This window comes from Tauraco erythrolophus, chromosome 10, assembly GCF_009769465.1.
Source record: "Tauraco erythrolophus isolate bTauEry1 chromosome 10, bTauEry1.pri, whole genome shotgun sequence".
NCBI classification, from domain to species: Eukaryota; Metazoa; Chordata; class Aves; order Musophagiformes; family Musophagidae; genus Tauraco; species Tauraco erythrolophus.
Genome location: NC_141474.1, coordinates 34932605 through 34956631, shown reverse-complemented (window position 1 = coordinate 34956631; position 24027 = coordinate 34932605). Strand labels below are relative to the sequence as shown.

General features: G+C 44.2%; 1 protein-coding gene across 3 annotated transcripts; it reads right to left on the bottom strand.

The window, feature by feature from the left end:
- Positions 1–2092: 2092 nt before the first annotated feature.
- On the bottom strand, positions 2093–22609 carry SRSF11 (serine and arginine rich splicing factor 11). 3 transcript variants are annotated; one of them, XM_086617782.1, is made up of 12 exons: positions 22427–22609; positions 15613–15746; positions 11541–11650; positions 9665–9757; positions 8163–8212; positions 6617–6744; positions 5566–5647; positions 4412–4543; positions 3835–3914; positions 3172–3301; positions 2393–2531; positions 2093–2287 (listed from the first exon to the last, which is right to left on the bottom strand). In XM_086617782.1, exons 1-12 carry the CDS (start codon positions 22552–22554, stop codon positions 2093–2095), a joined length of 1401 nt encoding a protein of 466 aa, XP_086473908.1. In that variant the 5' UTR covers positions 22555–22609. The 3 variants fall into 3 exon arrangements, with proteins under 3 accessions (XP_086473908.1, XP_086473909.1, XP_086473910.1); XM_086617783.1 differs by having other exon boundaries at positions 3172–3267; positions 3825–3914; positions 22427–22608; XM_086617784.1 differs by having other exon boundaries at positions 2093–2290; positions 3172–3267; positions 3825–3914; positions 22427–22573.
- Positions 22610–24027: the final 1418 nt, after the last annotated feature.

The following is a 24027-nucleotide window of genomic DNA, read 5'->3' as shown; positions in this document are numbered from 1 at the left end:
ATCCACTACACACAGTGTAATTAATTAATTACTTGGAGCCCTCCATCTGCCACCTGGAGCTCCATACTCCAGCTTGGTCCTTCGCTTCAGCCCGTGAATGACTTTCACAACAACAGGGTGGAAGGATCAAGGAGGTTTTACTTTATTACTATAAACCAGTTTATGCTCCCATACTTCACATATAAGTATGCTGATGACAACAAAAAAGGCACATCTATGATGACGTCATGCACCTCATCTGTGTCTATTTTTGGTTTATTACAAGAACTATCACTGTCTCCCCTAGAAATAAAAGCCTAGAACTGGCTGTATGACATACCCCTCTCTGTATCGAGAAAATACTCAAAACAGTTGGTAAAAATTTATATTTCTACAAATTCTAAAAATGACACTGAGTATCTAAACGGCAAGTTCCACTTTGCCTGGGGAAAAAAGGACAGTTTAAAAAGAAGGTGGTTTGACTCATTGCATTGAAGAAGTTCAATCACCACTTACAGTTTCATTCCAAAACTTACTAATTTACCCCAGTGAGTTTTTTTATAGTTGACATTAACAACCTACTTTCTACGCACAAAGCACTCACTGCTTCCTGCTTCTTCCCCTCTTCCATCCTGAGGAGGTGAATGTTCGTAGTTCAGTGAAAATACAAAAAGTTTTTACAAATACATATTTCTTTTTAAAAGCACTTGTCCCACGGTACCTCCAGATTCCCATTCAGGCCCATTCCCTACTTTCCCCCAGAAGCAAAATAACCCTTTAGCGTGACACACGTCAGGGTCACGGATCAGCTTCGTCGCTGCCCTTGAAGAGGTTTGGAAAAGATGGAGCTGGAGTCGTTTTGCTCTTTTAAAAAGAGGCAGACGGAGTAAAACGTACCCTCTCCATGAATGAGGTAAAGTTTCATACGTTCAAGGGTGTAAAGAAATACCAGCAGAGTTGTATAGCAACACGAGTGTAAGTTTAAGGGTTTTATTATCAAAGTTTTGTAAAACAATTTCAGAAACTGTACATCGACATGGCACAGACTGTAGCCTACTTTTGTCTTTTTACCTGCACAAAAGTAAAAGCTCTTGAGCTTCCGTAACTAAGGAAACAGCTTGTCTAACTACTTGCATATAACATGGAATCACTGTGTGCATGAGTACTACTGCAGGGACAGTCAACACAAATTGATTAGTTTGTACAACTTGAGATCAAGTAAAAAGTACGTTATCGAGTCGACTTGCTTTGAAAAGCGTACGAAGACCAATCTTAAAATGCACTACCTTTTTGTAGCATGTTCAGCTCATTTATTAACAAATAAAATGGCCTGGATCGTGAAAACTGCACAAATCAACCTTGAATCACTGGGCACGGACCGAGCGGAGATTTCCCCTTCCCAAGGCTCGAGAAGGAAAACGAAGAACCATTACAACTCGCCTGAGACGGGTTTGAAGTGACAGATTAAAAAAAGCCCTCAAAAAGGTCAGTGCATTTTAACTTCGCCAAACAGAACTCACCAGGAAAACCAAACCAAACCAACCCCAGCCACATGGCTTTAAAAAAAAACCAAAAAACAAACAAACAACAAAAAAACGAAACAAAAAGCTATCTCTATCAGAATGCTTATTTTCAGATGTACTGTCAATTTTTTTTTTTTGTGTAGTCACACTTAAGACCCTTCAGCAGCTCCGCCGTGTGCTGCAGGACTTGGGAACACGGAGGATGTTTCTGCCACGACCAACATGCAGTCAGTGCGTTCCCTACACTGCTCTATTACTGCAAGGGGCCAAAGTCTAGGAACACTATCGGAAGTGAGCTGGTTACTACAGGAGATCATACAACAAACAGTCCATGCCTGCTGGAGACGCATGCAGCTTTTTACTGTTGCCCGAAGCATCACCAAGTTAGTAGGAATCGCTTGGCCACGCGATCCCTGTCGGCCGTAACGGGGATGGTTACCTCTCTCTAAAGCTTTGGGTGGGAGTTAGTATCAGGAGATTTACAAACCATGTGTAGCTGAGAGCTGTGTACATCTAGAGTCAGGATTAACAAGTACAGCATAAAAGAATCACACAGGAATGACACTGATGCACGTCCGCGGCGGCAAAACTCAGTCACTCATATCCATGTCCTCCTCGTGGTGGTCGTCCCCGTTCACTTTGGATTCTCTCGCCGAGTCGCCACCGCCCTTGTCAGCAGCAGACTCCTTCGCTTTAGGGGAGGAGGAATCTGACATTTTCTTTTCTTCCTTCTTCTCCTTCTCGCTGTCATAGCCCTGCTCCTCTTCGTCATAATCCCTTGTGACCTGCTTTGCCGAGATAAAAAAAAGAGGAAAACTTGCTTTCAAAGCCCCTGTCGGTTTCAGGTGGATACTTAGGGACAGGGAAGTTAAACAGGTTTTTAAACATACTTTCACGTCCTTGTCACTCTCGGATTTTCGTTCCCGATCCTTCTCTTTGTCTTTGCTCTTTTTTTTCTTGCTTGTTGACCGCTCTCTCTCATCTCTACTCCTCTCCTTGTCTTTATCCTTCTTTTTTTCCTTTTTATGTCTACAATAACAAAGTATGCACAAGAATGAAAACCTTCATCACACCGTTCCATAACTAGAACACAGACCATGTCAGGCTGTTTCTCATAGATCACCACAAACCTGAAGGGAGAAACAGCAGCATGTAACTAAAATACACCCTTTGCTTTCAGAAAATCACCAAATATCCCGATTTCTTAGCTCTGGATCAAACACAGCCACTGCTAAGCAAAGTCTAACTGCCCTGTTAACAGCATTTTAGGAATTTGCACCTGAAGTGGCCTGTTCAGGCAACACGAAACGCCCAGGCCCACCAGAGGACAGCTGACTCCTATAGTACAGAGCTGCACAAACGGGCCAGGAACTCTGTGTATCTCCTGCTCCTCAGCCCTGGAAGACCTCATGTTGGGAGCTCTTGGGCACTGAACACAGCAGCTCTGTGCTGGAGGCCAATTAAATTATGATAAAAGCAGTAGCAGGCAGCAGAGATCCACTCTGTCTCTCAAGAAGTCAACCTGTGGGCGAGGTGTAAGGAACAAGCCAAATACACACCATCATCCAAACAACCCCGCTGTGATCTTTGCTGTAGTTCTCTTATTGGGAATTTTCCACCCAGACACTGGTTTTGGGATGGGTTTTTTTCAGCCAAGAGGCTCACTGACCTTCTTGGAGATGGGGACCGGGACATTTTCCTTTTAGGAGACCTGGGTTTTTTAGGTGATCGTGTTCCACTCCTGCTTCTTCTACGTCGTCTTTCTCTGCAGGACAGACAGATCAAAGCTTTTTTTTTACCTTCCATAAACACATTTAACTCAAACTGGATGTTTGCTACGAGCAGTACACAGCTGCTGACCAACAGAGGAAGTTGTTTCCTGTCCTGCCTCCCCTCACGAACAAATCAATCCCCCAGCCTGTGTTAGGGACACCGACTCTTTTTGCAAACAGAAACAAAACAGTTTGTTAATGTTGCAAGTTAATTTGGGGAGTTTTTTTAAAAGGAGCGGCACACATTTTGCATGTATTATTCCATAAATCAGGGAAGAATTTAACAGCGACCTCAAAGCACCACACTCTCTTTGGTACAGAGCAAGTGGAAACTATTCTAAGCCCAAACAATAATTCCCCAAAACTACAGCATCAGGGTAAAAAATAAAGCATCTCACAGGCACAGGCAGAGAGTACACATGCATTTATGCACACACTCACATACCCACCACAGAATCATCACCCCGTTACGTACAAGGACGTTCTTTCCATCACATGTGACAAAGCACACTGGAAACAGAGACCAAGGAAAACTTTGGTGTTACTGTACCTGCTTGTGCTTCTTGATCGCCTCGTTGTGCTGTAGCTTTTGGGGGGAGTTTTAGAACGTTTCTTTTCTTTCTCTTCCTTCTTTTTGTCCCTTTTAGTAAACACAGATTTTAAGCCATTCTCACATTACTCAAGCAGCGTTCACTACCTGTGCTACGTAGGAAAGTGAACGAAGACGTGGTAACTACATGGGAGAGCACCCACTGTTCAGTGTTTCTGGGGCCTGGCACGTTATAGTAACAGGAACAAAGATCACAATTATCTACAGCAAAATAAACAAACAGCTCTTCTGTGGAAGAAGAGCACAAGATCTGCAAGTCTGGGTGCTCCCATTTCCTTCCAGAGGCAGCTACGGAGCGATCCAGCTAATGCTCGCTGCCTCTGTCGACTCTTGGGAAAAGCAGTTCCATGTTTTTATGTAACTGACTGTGCACGTATATTCTGCAAGATGTTACAAGATGGTGACTTTAAAAAGAGCCACTAGTTCACTTTCCCCTAGGCTTTTTGTTTGTTTGTGGATTGTATTTTTTTTTAATGAAGCACCAAAATTCAGTAATTTTTAGCGACTAGATTTACTGAAGCACTTACCTGGTTTTGGACGTGCTCCTAGACCTTCTGCTTCTCTCTCTGGAATGAGATCTTCTTCGCCTTGGACTTTTAGACCGCCTCCTGCTTCTTGATTTTGAATGAGATCTTCTCCTTGATCTGCTTCTTGACCGTCTACCAGTAACATTGTACAAGGGAATTAAATACACGAAATTTGGACACACCATTCAGCATCCATCTGCTCAGTGCTCACGGTGTTGTAACGCACAACGATGGAGAAAACGAAAAAGAAGATAGAAAACAGCAAAGGACTCGCGTTGAGTCTGCCAAGGAAATGGCAAAAGGAAGGGCCCAAATGCTAAAGGTCAAAGAAACACGATGCTTCAATCAGCTCTCTTGTTTGCTCTCCCTGTAAGAAAACATCAGTCCTACTGTGGCAGAGAACTGGTACGCCATGCTCAAATGTGAAGAAATTTTTAGAAGACTAAACCAAACACCAGCCAATTACTGCAAATGCAGACACCAGAGAAGTACAGATGGGGAGGCCACAGTCCAAATGGCTTTGCACAGACCACTGGCATGCCCTGTCTGGCTGGAGCTGACAAGCCACCAGCTAAGTGAACCATGTGTGTCCCTGTTTGGGTAGGACAATACTAAGATTTCTAGGATCTGATCTCCTAGTAAATCGTAACCTAGAAAACGCTGGAAAAACCTTTGTCCCAGATCCTTCCACTAAGCTGAATTTGCTGCACATACTAGAAACAAACAGCCCAACAGGTAAACATTTATGTACAGAAATAACAACGCTCAGAGAAGCCTCCTAGTTGTTGGTTTTAAGGCAAATTAGAATTATGACATGGGCACACTGGAAAAGGGCTGAAGAACCGACGGAGGTTTAGTGGAACCAACGTAAAACGGACAGCCTACAGTGGCTGAGGTGTTCATGGAGTGAGGGCTGTGGGAAAGCAAGGCTCTGTGCCAAGGTGTTTCTAATCTAAGGAACAATTTATTGCTAAATAACATCAGGGTCCAAACACCACTAGGACGAGGTGTCCCGAAGTTCCTTCTGCAGCAGTTGAAGGTACTTTTTGCTACAATCTGTCTCCCACGAGTGAACTGTCACTGCCAAGAAGTACTTTTGAAGGAATTGTTTCAGCTCTGGGGGTTTGGTTTTTTAAAGCAAACAGGCTAACTACCTGTGTCTAGATGAAGAAGGTGTCCTCCTCCTCCTTGAGCGTGACCTTGACCTTGAATGCCTTCGTTTTTCATCTTTTTTGTCTGGAGTTAAAAAGGAAAAGCATAGGAAAAAATTCAACGTTATTTTAGTATTCAAAAAGATTTTACAAAGGAAAAAAAGTTGAGCTTCAAGCTATAGGTATAAATAAGATAAAGAAAACCTAAGGAATATTTTGACACTTGAAATTAAGGCTTATCTTTCCTTTTCCTCAAAAGATGGCACAAAGAATGAGCACATGACAAAGACGTGTATGCGACACAAAGCCAACAAAGTTCTATGCAAAACTGAAGAAGTCAAAATTCAGAAAATGTTGAAGTCAGTTAAAAGATGAGAGCTGCAGGGCAAGGAAAGACTTGGTAAAATCTCAGAATCTTCGCCATTTTGTGAAGGGCTAAAGAATCTCTCTAATTATTGTTTTGAATTTCCCACGAAAAGTCTCAAGCAAAACCATCAGCACGTTTTTCCGATGTAATAAAAGAACAGGAGCTCTACTCTTTCCTGAAAATGACCAGGAGGCTGCAAAACTGTATTTTCAGCGTTCCAGGTCACTGCTGCTTAGATTTGGTGGATCTGACACTTGCAGATGAACTGCTGCATCTTGTTCTACAAGATAATCTACTGAAACAAGCTAAAAAAAATTTACAAGTTTCCACAGATTAGGAATTAAAAGAAAGCAAACCATCCCCAAGAACAAACATTGCAAGGATGTCAAGTGGTTAAGCCCCTTGCTGTTTCCAGTGAAATCTCACAGATGGCAGTATGAACTTCAATCGGGGGAAGCTCAAACTTTTCCTAATCTTCAGGTGAATTTGGGGAAAAATTATTAATTCCCTGCGTCGTTCTGCAGGACACATGCAGTGCAGGACAACTAAAAACCTGTCAACTATAAATTAAGCCACTTCAGACTACGAAAGCATTAAGCCAATATTTTGCAGACCATTGGCTTTTATCACCCACTACATCAAAATTCCATGTGGAATTGAGCAAGGTGAGCTCTGGTTTAACCTTACCTGGCTCTATAGCAGCAGAAATTAGTGACTGTGCTTCTCGTACTCTTTTCATAGCTTCTTCTATTTCTTTACTGGAGGTATCTGACTTCAGACTTGGTGAAACAAGACCTGCAGCTACATGGTTCAACCTGGCAAATAAAACAGAATTTTAGAAATTGGGTATCCAGGAATCCAAGACGTGTGTGCCTCCACGGTCGGTTGGCAGCCTGCTCAAAGCGACTGCCCTAAGCGAATCCGAGCCTGCCTGCATTTTGTCACCATTCAGGTGACAGAGCAGGAAGTCCAAGAGGTGACACCTGTGCTCAAAACAGTGGCACGAGAGGGAAGTACACACGGCTCTTGGAATCCCAGTAAACTGTAAATAGCAAGAAAGTCTGTGTTGTCTGGCACAGATAGGTGCCAACAACACGATTTCAGTTCTCACCACCTGGCAGAGTGACTACACAGTGGAAAATATATTACACAGTGGAAGGTCAGTTTCCATTTTTATGAGCCATTCTGAGAAGCCTACAAACAGTGATGAAATTCAAAGTTCAGAAAACGTGTCCTAAAAGGTGGCTTTGAAGCCAACCAGCTATATCCAGTATACCCCTGACTGATGTTTACTTAATCCATTATCTCAGGTAACTATTTTGTTCAATCAGTTAGGCACTCCCTGCTTACAGAAATGTCAACTTAAACCAGAGAATAACGTGCCAGAACAGTATTAAAACCAAAGACAGATGACACATATAGCTTTATCCCCTGGTGTAGATGAGATATGCCTTCCCAAAGCTGGAAATGTTCTCTCCAAAGCTTCCTGAGATTTGGAGGCAGAGGTGGTTTCTTTGCATTTCGTACACTTTGCATCTACTGATTTGTCTAACAGCTTTGTTTAATGGCACATGTAACGTTATCAACAGCTTAACAGCACACTAACACATTAAGTGCTACAATCCTTCCCTGCTTGCTCTTCCCGTGCCACGCTATTTTGAACAAAATTATCCTTTTCCTGAACACTGAAGTAAAAACTAGAAAATACTCGTGTTTGCTGTTATTTGCTCCCTTTTTCTACCAAGTAGTAAGACATACTGTCTTCTGTTATCTTCTGTCAGCTGTAACACACACAGACTCTTGTTATTGTTTTTTACAACAACTCCTGGTCCTGGCTCATCCTCAACCACGGCCCCTCCATCTCCCCCTTGGCTCATCCTCAACCACAGCCCCTTCATTTCCACCTCGCAGAACGTAAGGTGCCAGCTGCACCTTCACATTACAGACACAGAAGTGACAAAGTGACATATGAAAAACTGAATTTCTGCCTCTAGCAAAATAAAATCCCAGAGATTAATTCGTGTTATTCCACAGATGCGAGGCTGAATAATTTTCCTTTCCTCCCTCTCATCTCTCTACCACAGAAAAGAGAGTCTGCACAAGATCCCCAAGACACAAATTTTCTCCAACCTAAATCAGATCCAGCAGGTCAAAGATTGGATACTGAATCACAACAGATATTCCCAAGATCAAGTGTACTGCAATACAAGTACTTGTAATCACTGATGCTTACTTTGGATCCACTGTGCTCATAAGTTTTAGTAGTTGATCTGCTGCAAGAGACTGTGAAGGGAAAAAAAGAAAAGTTAAAACCATGTTGGAAGATGCACATGTTCAAGATTATCTTCCTGAACGTACCCTCAGCAGTGGCCAAAGTAAAAAGGCTCTACAGGTGAAGAAAACCAACCAACCCACACCCCAAACAAGCCACAGGTGAAAAGGCACACTGGTCTGTTCTGAACTTGTGGTGGTGAGGGTGTGATGTCACATCCCCGTGCTGCTCAGGTCCTTTTTTTTGTTTCCAAGGTGGCCGAACACAGGCCCTTTCCTGGACAGAATCAAAGTACTTCGAAATAAACCCACCACACGTCCGGTACCTACAGGTTACTCACTGGTTACTTCAAGAGAACAGAGACCTCATCAGAGAACAAAGTCCCTGTCCATGGGAAGTCCTCAGTGTCAACTTATGAACAATAAGCACAAGCTTATTTACTCTAAAAATTCCATTAGGAAAATCCAGATATTACGACAGTCGGTCACTTCGTGTACCAGTGGTGTATTAACATGCAAAATGTTTCATCCTCCACTAATTTTCTTCACACAGAGGCAGCCGTGTGCTGAACCCAAACAGTTCTACAGTCCGTTGGCTTTAGGGACAAAGGAAACAATCCTTCATCGTACCAAATTTACATTTTTCTGAGCTGCATTTAGAATTTTAAAATTTTAAAGTTTGTTATTTCATTATCACCATCATTTGTTTGTTACTACAGGCATAAAGAGAATGCTAAATGATGGATTTCTTAGCACTGTGTTAAATCATTACTGCTTCTTGTGCCTGTAAAACAAGTTCTCTGTGTGGTATTTGGTTCTTAGATCTTAAACATTAAGTCAATGTTCTACTTACTACTTCTTAGTACTTAAAATTGTCTTTTTTAATTCAGTTTTAAAAAGACTGCAGTCTAACAAAGTCTCCTCGGTGTTTTCTACACCTACAAAATTAAGAAGTCAAACAATTTTTTTTTACTGTAAGTACAAGACAGGTTCATAGCTTGATAATGACATATATTTGAAATATTTCATTACTAGTCCAAAATTATCTTTTAGGTCCATCCAGCATTTAGTTTGATAATTCTATAGATGCTATTTCTCAGAAAGAAAAAATTGAAAAATAAATCACTAATTGGATTTTCAGAAAGTGGCTGTTAAACTGAGATAAGTGAAAATTACTTTTAAAGCAGGCAAAAGAGAAGCATTCTGCTACGTCAAAAAACAAAGACTGCATCCTGTAACAATTTAAAAAGTTTAAAGAACCAGCAGCACGTGCAGAGTACATTGAGCCAAGCCTTTAAAAAAAAAAAGAAGTATCTTGTAACACTTGTTCAAACTTAAGTACAGTATTTTCAGATCTTCAACTTGTTATTTAATCTACTGGTGAACACTAAGAGCATCATGGATGTTAGTCAAACTATATCTGTGCTAGGGACCATAAGGAAAATTCTGGAACGTGTGACATACCTGAGAGTTTAGGTTTGCTCCAGGAAGCCCAAGAGCAGCTAGGGCAGGATCAAGAGCAGGAGCTCCTAAAGCAGCTAAAGGAACAGCACCAATCTGTGGCAAGGACAGCAATTAGACAAAGCTGTTAGATCAAGATTCTCAAGCATCAGACACCTGGAAACTTGAATGGGGTTTGACTTCGGCTCCTAGCTGCAGGAAACACGATCGTAAGGTCAGTGAGAGCACCTCAGTTTTCCTTATTCAGGGATTTCAAAGCTTGATACACAAAACATTTTTTTTCCCTATAAATATTATCAAATGAAATTCTGTTTCCTCTGCATCCCAATGGAGGGGGTGGGGGAGGACGTAAAGCATTCCACTACATTTTAAGAAACAGCATAAAATGAAATCATTTTCCAGTGTTAAAATGAAAATTCATTATAAGTTTCTGAGCAAACTACCGTACAGCTAAATCAATTTAAGATTCAAATTAACATGGTTTATGTTAAAAGACAATATAATATTATGACATCTCTGCAAATTTGGTTAAAACTGGCAAATGGGTTGAAAAGCTACTGGAAGAATAAGCAGGATGATGGCATAGGTCTGAATTCCTTAAAGTAATCCAGAAGCCTCACAGAACCACCCCATTTTTTGGCCATTTCAAGCGAGATGACCAAAGCATCCACTGGAACAAAACACATCCAGTGTTAAAAACCGCATGATCGGATCTTAATCACACACTGTGCTGGTGCTGCGGGGTCTTGGCTCTCCCTTCCTTACTTCCCACTGCTCCTTCCCGACTGCTCCGGCACCCGAGACTCATTTGTCAACCAATTCGACCCACTGAGCCACCAAAGAACCAGCTTCTGTGCTGTCGGCATCCAGCTAACACGAGAGTTCCCAAAAGGATGTGGTGAGCTCCAGAGCCAGCATAAAAGCAGCAGCAAGAGCACGTGGTCAAGAGCATAGGAGCAGAACTTTCCACTCTCCGACATGGGGTTTTGGAACTGTGTGGGCCAATCTCTGCAGTCTCAAAAGAAAAAGCCACGTTCCCACACACGGATTTTGTGAACACAAACTACAGCTCTCCGTAAGTTTTGCTGAGTTAGATGCCCAGCTCCCAGCAATAGTCAAAAAAAGCCAACCATCCACCACAATTTTCCATAAAATGGATGTGTTAAATGAATTCTACCATGAAGTGGACTGGGAGCAGGCTGGGATTCAGAACGACAGAACTAGAATTAAGGTGGTTCAACGACCATTTTCAGGAATTTGTATACATACAGTTTTTGGTGAAAGAAATCTTTAAGACGGTGTTTGTTTCTTCCACCCCTTTCCTCAGGTCCCAAAGTTAAATTTGAGGCTTTTCTCTCTACATACAGCTCAAGAGCCCTCCTGGACAACTCAACGGCAAGTTGAGAAATCAGAAATCGTAACAGAAGCTATGCCAAGAGCCATGCACAAGCTGAAGAAGTAGATTTGAGAACTGCAGAATCAATGAGGCTTTATTCTAATTACTTTTAGAATCATAGAATGGTTTGGGTTGGAAGGGACCTCAAAGATCATCCATTTCCAACCCCCCTGCCATTTTGCCGCTTGTACTTTGATTTTTCCGTTCTCTAATAAGATATGTGCTCTGACTGAAACTTCTTCCACAACGTCTTATTCTTACTGTTCATCTTCCACATGAGTTCTTGTGTATTTAGATGAAGAGCAAACGCAGGCTACAATTTTTCCCCCTCAGCTAGAGGATTAATGGAAGCTATTTCCACCCACAGCAGGTCAACTCCTTGAACTCCCCAAACTTAAAATCTACAAGATCTCTAAGTAAGTTGGAATCTAACAGAATGGATCTCATTGTTTCCCTTGACTTCGGCCGAAGCGGAGAGCCTACCTGAGAAAGTGGGTTGGGAGTAGGCAGAAGTCCACCTCCGGGCAGCAGACCTGCCACAGCATTAGCTGGTGCCAAGAGAGACAAAGCCTTAGTCTCATCAGGAATAACTCCTGCAGAGAAACAGCCTCGCGTTAGAACCATTCCATTTCACCGGCAGAAAATACACAAACACACCCAGAAAATGTCTCCCTGATAGACCACCTGAGTTTGGTGAAAGTACTTATGTTGGCTAAAATACAAAAGCTCGATGTCTATTAATATTTAGCATTAACTTTTTCTCAGAATGAAACTTCAATGTGTGAAAATTTGACTGTTCCTTTTTCTCTACAAATGGTTAAGTTTCTAGAGCAAAAAAATAGCACAATACACACTACTTTTTTGTTAACACTGCCAAGATTTCATCACCTGTACTCGATTTTTAAGTCATGAACCAAACGTAAGCAAGCACAGTCGGTTCTCCAGGGGTGTGCTCTCAACTTTCAAAAGCTGTTTTATGAACAACGACTCGTGTCGGCTGCTTCACTACAAAGCACACAGAAAAATCAAGATACACAAGACAAAAAAAGTTTGATTTAGGGGTTAATAATACGGTACAGTTCACTATGTTTTCTTTACACCTACCACACAAATTTTGTAAAACTTAAGAGAAGGTATGGAAATATTTCTGGTTGAATCAAGCGTAGGGCTTTTGCTGACTTGTCAACGAAAACAAAAGTCTCTGCAGATCTTCAACTACGCGCTGTGTGTGTGTGTCTGTGGGTGGTGGGTGCAGACATACAGGATATGGTGGCACATTCCTTACCTGTGCAGTAAAATGCATTTGTTCCAACATGTGCCATGCTTACTGTACCAAGAATGCTGCTACATACTGCCATTTCAGAAGAAACTTCTGGCCCAAAATCTTGCAGCCAACTAAGACAAGTGTCTTACTTTACTGCCTGCTCTGCACATAGAATTTTCAGGGTCCTACTATGAAACAAGTAATCATGTAGGTGTTTTTACTCTATCCAACAGCAAAAGCCCTATACAGATGGATTAATTTGTTAATGTGCCCAAGCCCCCAAAATGAGAGTTCAATAAAACAATTTTACTATATATTTGCAAATACCAGTCGTGTTTCTGCAATGCATATTAAGAAACTGCATCTCATCATAAAACATACAATATGTACAGGGCACTTAAGAGAAACTGGATAAGCTGCAGAAGAAAACTGTTGGGTGGTATTTTCAGCAGGGCCTGGTATATAGTTCAGGCTGAACCAGGGAAAAGAACTGTAAAACACAACAACAAAAAAGAAAAACCACTGTTAAATAAAGGTAATGGTTCCTCCCACCTATACTGAGAAGTGCTGATAACACAAACAAATGTATAATACACAGCACTGTTATCTTGCTTGTGTCATTGAGCTGTCACCAATTTAGATACCAAAAGTTATGGAGGGAGAGGGGGGAAAAAGGTCATTTAGATAAAGGGCATTAATGCATAAATATATTAACATACCTACAGAGAGATTATGGGGTAATTTTGCATGCAAAATTATGTCTCAGAGGATATTTATAAATTATATCTAAACATTTCAAATTAGTGCAACTACAACATTTCCGGCATCTAAATACAAATCCTCAGACTTATCTTGAGACACTTCATAGAAGATCTGCATCCATTAAAAAAAAAAAATCATGCATCTGATCCTCTAATTGTTTTTTTTAAAAAGTACTTAGAAATAAATAAACTACAATTTAAAAAAAAAGCAATGAGGCCCCTCACCAGTTAATTTTCATGCTTCAAGAGTTTTTTTTTACTGCTGCTTTGTTAGAACCATGAAATACTGCATGAATGTGTAGAAATGAAAGAAAAAGAAACAGACAAAAGAAACAAACATTAACCAAAGAACCTAAACACCCCCCCAGCCACCTTTAACCTTACAGAGTTCCTTCCAAATCTAGGAATATCACAGTGAAAATTGCAAATGCTAAACCTTACCGTAGACTTTGTGTATAGCTCTACAACACAAAGCAACAGCCAACACCAAAGTGTCTGTGTGCTAAAACGGGAGTGCGCTTGTGATATGGGGGATAATTACTGCACTGAACAGACAACAAACAGTGACTTTAGTGACAGGCAACAGTAACACAGCATCATCACAACCCAAAACAAAGGATAAGAGGGCCCAGTTCAGCACAGGAGTTCAGCATCCGCCCGGCTTTAAGCACGTGAGCGATTTCACTCTGGGTTAAGCAGCTCGCTGTACCGTGCTTAAACAGCTTGTTGAATTGGGACCCTGGCAGCATTTGCAGGGAAAACTGGACTCCAGTCCAGGGCCACGGGCGTATGATCACAACACCAGGGGCACAACTTTATTAGCTGAACATCTCTGGTGATAACGCCAAAAACATCGACGTTCTGAACCGCTACGCACCACGAGAACGGCCCGCGAGGAACTCCTCGATTAAACGGGCCCGCTCAAATACTCCACGTCAGGAATTTTGTTTTCTTTACACGATCTGAACCAAACCTCCTGGGCAGATTTCTCTATGTGCCAGATTTATCCACCATCAAGCACAATGGACAAAGTCGGACTGACAAAGAGAAAAACGTTTTTGTCTTTGCTGGAAAGGTTAAACACTGACATCCTTCACCACGGGCCTCGGAGAACATTCCAGCACTGACTCAGAGGATGGCTGCCGTGTCATGTTTTAGTACAAAGACAAGGACAAGATGCCCTTCCACTATGCTATTGTACCTGAACTAGTGAAAGCAGAAGCAGTAACTCAATTTCAGAACGTGTTCTGTACCCTCAAAAAGCAGCACGTCTCAATCAAAGGTCATGCCGCACACTCCTACATCCCAGAAATTCAGTTTCCATGTATTTGAAGTTTAAGAAATACAAAGATAAGACAGCCCCCCAGGCCTCGAAAGACAGCCTACAGCATTGCAATGTCTTGCTCACAGGTCTGAACCCAGGCCTAATTTATTCCTGTGGTATGATTTCATCTGCCGAGATTTTATTTAATTCAAGCGGTTTGAGAAAATCCGTTATTTCAGAAGTAAATCCAGAAACAGTACAATGGAAATCAGTTACTTCTAAAGCAAGTCTAGAAGAGTTTTATAAGACTTCTGCAAGAAGAGGTGTCTTCTCAGCACTTTGTTTTTAAGGTAAGTTCCAAAAACCCTGCTCATTGCCTTTCAAATTACTGTAACACCCTAAAATGTAAAAATAAAAAGAAGAAGAGAAAATGTAGTTAACAAGTGGTTACACCAGGAAAACACTTGGGGACTTGAGTGCTTGCTGGCCTTTAGTTAATGGCTAGAATCCCCTGTAGCTGCAGAGGACCCACTGTTTTTCAGTCATCTGGAAGGGCTTTGCATTTGCCTTCTCCACTACAAAAATCACACACACAAATAACAGAGAGAAGAGTTTATTATTTAGTGAAATTCTGTAAAATATATCAAGGATGAACAAGAAAACTTGGAATAAAAAACTAGCACCAGTGCCCATTTGGCACCTCGTGGAAGATCTCACTTTCCAATTAAACTGTAATTATTCAAACCCTTGGTATAATGGACTTCACAATGAGAGTGAGTGCTTTTTCTGGGAAGTTCCCAACGAAATATCTCAAGGATATCCCAAGGAAACGTTAACCTACTCTCCCATGCACTCTTGGGGAGGGAGAAACCATTCTCATGAAGAGATTTACACCTACGTGAAAGTGGCAAACATTTAATCATTCAGGCAAAATTTCCTTTAAAACGTTGACCTGTTTGCATAAGCCTGCTTAGGAAAATGTCTCACTGAGACTGATAAAAGCAAAATTTGCAAATAATTCTGCCTAAAACGTTAATATTCTAAACTTAAAGACACACAAACTCAGAAAGAGGTAAACTTTCCACTTTCACTCAGTGTCACTAGCTTAAAAAATACATTATTTAATCCACAGGCCAACGGCAATATACCAAGGGTTTCAAAACGTTAATATCTTCTCTGACATTCTACTAATCCTAATTTTGTGCACTATCCAGGGATAAAACGCCATCGTACGGTGGCTCGTAGGCCATTAAACAATCCACAAACCTTCTGCATAGGGTACGACTATCAACGCTCTGTCAACGAACACAGTGTTTGTCAGGTGCTGGGCCACCACTGCCGAGTCGGGATCGTGGAACTTCACAAAACAGACACGCGACGACACGGGCAAAGGGGAGTCACTGCAAAAGAAGGAAAAACATCACTCAGGTGGAAGCAAGTCTGACAGTGTGAAACTTGTAACTCCTACTGCCTCGCCACTTCCACCAAACCGGGAAGTCAGAGAGGACTCTGGGTCCTTCTCTGTGCAGGAATGTGATTTCGGGTCATCGCTTTGCACGACCACAGACATGAAATTACACTGAATAAAGGCAATTCACAGTAAAATTGCAGAAATAAGTTTTACTGCCTCGTTTGCGACTGGACATGAAGTCTATTATGCACGATACATCTACGACCAGTCACCCTAATGAGAATTAGTTTTCATGACCTGTCTGTGGGAAGGGAAGGAGATGAAGCAAAACTTTGCTCAAGAAAGATAAAAAGTTACTTGAAACATATACTGCACCAGTTAACAAAACCAATAGTTCTACACTCTCTGCTTTAGGCCCCAGATTACTTCAGGCAAATTACGAAACAAAAAACGCAATGATTAAAACATCACTCGGATTTTACTTACCACCACAATTTCACAAAAGCTTCTACATCAAAGCTCATCACAGAATCCCAGAATGTCAGGGATTGGAAGGGACCTCAAGGGATCATCTAGTCCAATCCCCTGCCGGAGCAGGACCACCTAGATCAGATCACACAAGAACTCATGCAGGCGGGTTTGGAACATCTCCAGAGAAGGAGACTCCACAACCTCTCTGGGCAGCCTGTTCCAGTGCTCTGTTACCCTTACTGGGAAGAAGTTCTTCCACATGTTTAAGCAGAACCTCCTATGTTCCAGCTTAGATCCATTTCCCCTTGTCCTATCACTGGATGCCACTGAGAAGAGCCTGGCTCCATCCTCATGGCAGTCACCCTTTCCATATTCATAAACATTAATGAGGTCCCCCCCTCAGTGTCCTCTTCTCCAAGCTAAAGAGACCCAGCTCCCTCAGCCTTTCCTCAGAAGGGAGATGCTCCACTCCCTTCAGCATCTTGGTGGCCCTGCGCTGGACTCTCTCCAGCAGTTCCTCGTCCTTCTTGAGGACATCATGCTGCTTCTCTCATGTGCAGAAACTGCCCAGCTCATTCTGAGGGGATGCACGCCACTCAACACGTGTCTGTCACTCAGCAGTGACAGAACCAAACACCACAAAATGACAGAAGCTCAGGTAGGCAACGCTTCAGTCCAAATCTCACTAATGGGAGAAAAGCTCCTAAACAACCAAACAGTAAATACAGACCTCTTTCTGAGACAGAGCTGAACGTACCCTACAGCTCAAAATAAGCACCCGGCAGCACAGCGGCATAACAAGTCCCAGACATGGAAAATCCAAGAGAGAATGCAGGTTTTGAGTCACTTGAGAAAAACAGAAGTATCTGCTTCCTTCAACAACAGGAAAGAATTGCAGGCCATGCAACTGTGCCCCCTCTCCTTCCCTGAAACGAAACAAACCCAAGCTCCCAAAATCGAGAGGCAGAATCAGCCCAGTAAAGGTCCAGAATGGGTTTCGAAAGTCCATATATCCCCAAAATGGTGTAGATTTTGCTTTAATCAGACATAGAAACTGAAAGACAGTAAGAAAAATCGCTATGCAGGCACAACTGTGCAGCAGTGAGTTAAAAGCTGCCTCCAGAAGGCACAGGACAGGTACTGAAAACAGCAGCAAGCCCTAAATCTCCAGTTCCTAAAAAAGGCCGGGGCACACGTGCTGCTCAGTCCTGCCCTCAAGCACCAGTGGTACAAACTGGCCCGAAGAGGCAGCTCCGAAAAACACTCACTAACTCCTCCTGACAAAGATCTACCTTCACTGACCAGATTCCCAGAAACGGTTACGATATTAGCTCTTCGAAACACGTCCCCCTGCCAAAATAACTTTACCTGGCTTGAAGCACGTTACCCAAGTCTTTAAGCCCCGTTGTCAGAACGCAGAGGAAAGGAAAACGACTTGGACGTTGACAAGACAGACACCCACGATCTATTTTTGTTGGCACAAATGCCAAAACCATCCAACCTTCCCCACCAGGGAGCAGAGCCCCAGCTCGCCCACCAGCCCTGGAGCTGCCCTACACGTCTGTCAGATCCCACCTCAGCACACCTCAAACTCAACCTGATGCTGAAAGCCACACTGGAAGCAGGGATTGTAGCTTTGGAAATACTAAAATTTGAAACAGCCGCTTCCTCCAGCTTCTTGCAGAGTTAATAAATTGGAAAATAACATTGTAGTGATGAATAGCAGAGAGAAAAATTGAAACTGTGAGCTCTTTTATATCCGTGGATACACAGTAGCTGCCAAACCGGTGCACACATAAAAACAGAAGAAGCACTAGCGGGCGGTGTTTAACAAAATCACAGTAGCAAAATTTTAAAGAAAAGTAAATCAAGGAGTCGTGGCATACCTGAATGGTACACTGACCCAAGTTCTAAAAAAATTAAACACTTTATTCCATTTCAAACATGCTTAAAATGTCTCTGAGAACACGAAACAAAGCAGGTGCTGTTTGCGTACATGAGCACCGCTGCGTGCTGACCTGTACAGACAGCTGGACCTACAAAACCAACTGAAAACACACAAAACTATGCTTATGCAGCCTGGCATTTCATACAAACCAGTGTGTTTCATTTTCAAAAATCTATTTCCAGTCTCTAAAATCCAAGCTGTGGCTGAGCCAAACTCATCCAGAACAGAACGTTCTCAACAGCTACCAAAAAAAGGCCATCATCATCCTAATTCAGCAGCGACCAAAAAATTCAGTAATTCTCCCTCAGCCACCAGGGCCACGAACGCTGAGACACACGACGACTTACTGGGTTGGAGTCTGACAATGTACCTGTTCTGAGGCACAGCACATCCTGAAATACTGGAGATAAACCAGGGAAATGCAGTCATTATATCATAACCTCCAGCATATTGCAACCAGCATCTTAAATATAAAACCTGATTTTTTTCAGAGACATTTCTGCCACTTACACAAACATTATTACTGATGTAAATCAGGCTGGAATCAGATCATCCACACAAGAGATGCTCTTAAACATGACCATCTTCATCGGGTGGGAAGAAATGGAGCTAAAAAACCCACAGCAAAACAACCAAAAAACCCCGCAACACGAAACTCTCCAAGAAGAACCAGCTCCTGGGTTTCACATGGAAACAGCAGCTGTCATCCTTCTCCCAGCAGACCAACCACCAGTGGCATCTGCAATGCTGGTGTTCCAACAGAGCCCTCATGTAACTTCCATGGGCAGTTAAGCGAAAAGGCAAAAGGCCTTGCCAACGACTATGCCATCCAACACACAAAATTATTATTAAAACGTTCCTAATTTTATCTGACTCTGCAGACTGTGTTTTCCATCAGATATGCTTTTTTCTTGGTAAAATTCTCCGTCCATAACAACGTGACTGGATTGTTCACATCTAAAGAGCACGACCAGAGAACATACTGGTTTCTCTATCAGACACCAGTGGCATAAGACCTTTCACGTCTGAGTTTCGGAGCAGAAATTAAGTTTTGATGCAAAGGCAGTCTTCACACGCTAAACAGAACATGTGGAAAGCAGCTTATACATATTTATGGGGATGTGTATACACACACTTTTTTTTTTTTTAAAAAAAAAAGCACTCTCAGGAATCCATTCTCTCCACTTTCCAGTTTTCCCTCCCATGGAGGATGATATATGGAATACAACAAAGACAAGAACCAGGCAATGGAGCTGAGGGAAAAGCAGAAGAGGGAAGAAAGGGTTTGGGGAGGAAAAGCAGAAGATGTCACAGAGCTGGCTCTGCATTAAAGATGTAATGTGAAGCTGAGGTACACATAAAACATGCAATTGTTGGTTAAAGAAACCGAGATAAGGTGATGGACAAGGGGAGAGCGAAAGAAACTTCCTGTATCAGGAAGTCATATCTGATCTGGAAGCCCAGGACAACAAGGAACTTCTACAGGGACAGCAAAATCAGAGTGACCGAGAGAAAGGTCAAATAAGGCGGCAGAACGATGGACATGGGACCGGTTACTCTGGGATACTATATGCAAATAAGAATCCCAGTATCATCTGGGACATAAAGAGATTCGGATTGCGGAGAGAATTTACAGATTTTAATTTATATCCTGCACCCCTCAAAAAAACAGATGAATGCCACGGGCAGGGAAAAGTCAGGACCCAAAGTTTGAAGGAGAAGGAACAGAAAAAGCTTTAGAGGAAACAGATAAAAGAACCTGCCACTACTAGGAAATACATCCCTTTTGGTGTGACAGAAAATTGAAGACTGTAAAGCATCCCGAGAACAGGCCCCTGAGCACCCCAGCAGGGACCCACAGCGGGTCTAGAGGTGCCAGGGCCCTTGGCATCTCTGCGTGGACAGCAACACAAAGGAAACAACACAAAACCTCCTGAAAATAATCCAGTTAAACAACCACCCCAGTCCAAAACCGAGCCTGGTCTGGTTACTAACCACACAACTTTACATACAATGTTCAAAAATGCTGTTTTTCCACCAAGACACACTCGAGAAGGAAGATACATGATGATGTTAATTCCAACAGCTACTCAATGTCTCCTACACCTCCGTGCAAGGCCTGTTTAGTTACACCATATTCCCTGTTCCACATTAACTCCTTCAGTGGCTTTTCCACAGATACAACTCTCTCATAAACACTGAGAAATCTTCACAATACCCCTGCAAAGTGACGAAGTATTATCCTCCTCTTTCATTTAAGGATCTGAAATACACAAGAAATTTAGGCCAACAATTTTCAGTAGTTTTGGGTCGTCCAATCTTAGGTATTTGGCACCTGGGTTACTGGAGTTGTTTGCACCTTGTTGTCTCTTCTCACCCAGCACAGAGCCTTCGCTGACACAGCTGCAAAGGCAGCCAGCTCGGTGTTTTCTACACCAGTAAAATGACCCAGCTGAAGTGACAGGAACACCAGTGCAAGAACAAGGGAGGCAGAAATCAGCAGTCGAACACAGGAGCCTGGCATTTTCGCAGATATACACTTACGCTGGGACACAAAGCAGCGAGTTTGCCCTAAAGACTGGTACTACTGGTGTCTGACCAGTATCAAACGTTACAGACACACAGATCTCTCCTTTTCCCACAGCCCAGCTCTACAACACATCCATCACTGACTCCTCTTCTGTGTACAACCCCAAGACAAGGGGTTGGTCTAGTTCCACAAGACCTGGGTCTAGTGGAAGGTGTCCCTGCCCATGGCAAGGGGGTTGGAACTGGATGATCTTTGAGGTCCCTTCCAACCCAAACCATTCTGTGATTCCATGACAGACCCAATGCCTGTACTAAGCACAGTGCTGTAGGGCCAGTATTCCGATAGAATTTGTGCACAGGAGCCAAATTAAGGGTGTACTGACAGCCAGAGAGATGGAAAAAGGAGAGTTGCTGAGCTGGGATTTGGGATTTTCATTCTGATTCCACAAAAGAAATCTTTTAACAGATTAGTTAATATGTATCTAAATCTAGAAAGTGTCGAAACCAGATTTCACCTTCCTTAAAAATCCGACAAAATATTAAAACACAGAGCAGCACATCGAACAACTGCACCTGTTTGGAGGTGACTTACTCTGTTGGCTGCCGAGCACTTATGGTTCTGCCATTTAAGTACAGTTTTTAACACCACAACTGTCGTATCTGGGGCTGTCCCTTGACTTCAGTTACACCTACATCCTGTTTCCTTCTGAGCCTTTATTCCCAACGTGCAGTTGCCACGAGCCAGTCCAAAGTAAGAAACTGCAGGAACACCAGAAATACTGTTTCTGAATTTGCATATATAACCAGTTAGCAGGATGGGTAAGTTTTCCTGGTTTTGTGCTAGCAGGGATTGATGACTGAATGATTAAAAAAAAAAAAGAATGCTTTGGGATAGTTTTTTTCCCTAAAATAAAAAAATCCGAATAGCCTTGGGCATTAAAATAACTGACTGTTCTTGTTTGATTTTTCTCCAATCAAACGATGTTAATTCATCAGGGCAAAAAGAAACGTTTTCACTTACACAACATACACAGGAACGACCCTTAGGTTCTACACAGCAGATCAAACTGACCTGGCCAAACCCAGTGCCGTCACCCAGCTGACAGAACGGACGTGTATTATCTGTACGTTAGGGATTATCTGCCCATCCTGCACAGAGTTCTTGGCAAGGAACGTGTATTCACATCAAAATTCCAGTTTTCGGGCCAGCTGTCCAAACACTGCCGACAGTTCTGGACGTTTGCCAGACAGCAGGGGTTCGCTGGGCAGGCCTGACACACGCGGCTGGGGAAAAAAAAGGGCATCCGACGGGAGGAATCCCGAGTGTGCCATAAATCACCGTCTCTTCCCCTCTTAGCGCGTAATTACGGTTGTAACACGCACGTCAACTCTCACCGCAACTCCGAGACGGAAGCAGGCTGCCGAGGCGCGCCAAGGCGGCTCGCTCCGACTCGACCCGCTGAGCCTCACCCGAGCCCGCCCACACGGGCGCTGACCGACGGGGGCCACGGGGGCCTCGCCGCCCCGCGATCGGCCGAGCTCTTCGGCGCCGAGCCGAGGGCGGCCCGAGGCCCGGCAGTCCCGCCGCCATGGAGGCAGGAGGCGGGCCGGCGCGGGGGGAGGGGAGGGCCGGGGCGCGGGGAGGAGGAGGAGGAAGAGAAGGAGGAGGAAGGGGCCCTCTCCTCGCGGGGTGGGGGGGGAGGGAGACGGCCGCCACTCACTCGGGGGGGAAGAGGCGCAGCTCCTCGATCTTTCCGAGGAAGCCGAAGAGCGTCCGCATCTGCTCGGAGCTGGCGCTGGGGGAGACGTTGGTGACCTGGATCACGTCGGTGCCGCTGCTCGAAGCCATTGCGCCGCCGCCCGCTCCGCTGCTACAAACACATCGGGGAGAGGGAGAACGCGTTAGGGCCGAGCGGCTCCTCGCTGCGGCTGCCCGCTCCGCCGCCTCCCGCCCCCGGCCCGGCCCCGCCGCCGCCGCGCACGAACGGCCGCCCGCCTCACCAGCCTGCCCGGGCCGCAGTATCCCACAATCCCCCGCCGCCGCCCCCCGCGCAGGCGCACTGCGCGCGGCGCGCGGCCCCCCACGCAGGCTCACAGCCCGGCGCCCGCACAGAGCGGCCGCGTCTGCGCATGCGCGTGTCCCCAGCCCCCGCCCGGCAACGCGCGGCGACTGCGCGTGCGCGGCCGGGCACCAGCGGGGGAGGGGGGGGGGGAGGAGAGAGCGACTCCGCCTCCGCTCGCGCGCGCTACGTCTTCCGCGCGCCGAGGGGGGGGGGGCGCGTGGCGCATGCGCGGAGCGGGCGCGGGCGTTGGCGCGGGGCGCGGCCCGCCCCGCGTGAGGTGGTTGCGGCCGATCCCGGGTGGTTTATCGCCCGCCTCGCCTCCGGGGCTGAGGAGGGACCTCAAGGGCTTTGCCGCCGACCGAGAGCGTTCAGCTCAAACCCTCCTTTGTGCCGGTGGCGTGAGAGACGCCCAGATGGCGGTCGGGGTGCCAGAGTGCTTCTGGTCAGTCTTCAGAGAGGCGTTCCAGAGGCGCTCGGTAGAGTTGCTCGCTCCTTCTGAGCCGTAAGCGTAACGCTGCCATGTGTTTAACCAGCTGGGTCAGCTGGAATGTGAGGTAATCACACTCCTGTAGGGATGAGTGGAATAAGTACTTTGTTGCCTGAATTGACTGGGATGAGCATACTCCGAGTGCTGCCAGGGAGCGTTTTCTCCTCCATTGCTCTTGGCATCAGATCGTAAATAAAGCAATTGGGTCATTCCTGAAGTCCATGAAAGTTATTTTAAGTATTAATCGTTCTTCCCATCCGTTGTTGGGATTTCTGTGTGTTGTGAAACAGCCCCAGCTTGCTTAACTCCTGCCCTTCCGAATTATCTTCCTCTTACAGGAACAAACGTGAACTGAAGTGAAAGACCTGATGCAAAACTGGGGGGCTTCCAGCACTGTCTTTTTTTTTAAGACTCGGTTGAAATACACAGTGTTTTCTTAATGCTGCCTGGTGACTCCCAGAGAGAGAGGGGATAAAAGGTAATGGAAGAACAGCAGTAAAAAAAATAAGCGGGTCAAGTCCTTAGCGAAGCACTAGTGCCTGAAGTATGACAGTTTCTTCAATCACACACTTGTTTACCCAACGTGGTGTTTGGTCCTTAACTAATTACCTTTTAAGTTCAATAGAACTATTAGTAGAAGCTTTTTCCAAAAAGCTTGGTGCTTGAAAGTGAGAAGAGCTACAACTAAAATCTTTAATAACTAAGGGGGAAGTGTATTCCTTTTTTATCATGTACTTCTCACCGGGAACTGCTGGTAGGATCAGGCAGACAT

Coding starts and splice junctions, on each gene's coding strand:
- SRSF11 (XM_086617782.1), bottom strand. CDS start 22,554: ATGGCTTCGAGCAGCGGCACCGACGTGATCCAGGTCACCAACGTCTCC. Junction 5,648..6,616: donor TTCTGCTGCTATAGAGCCAG/GTAAGGTTAAAC, acceptor TTTTAACTCCAG/ACAAAAAAGATGAAAAACGA. Junction 3,302..3,834: donor CACAACGAGGCGATCAAGAA/GCACAAGCAGGT, acceptor TGTTTATGGAAG/GTAAAAAAAAAGCTTTGATC.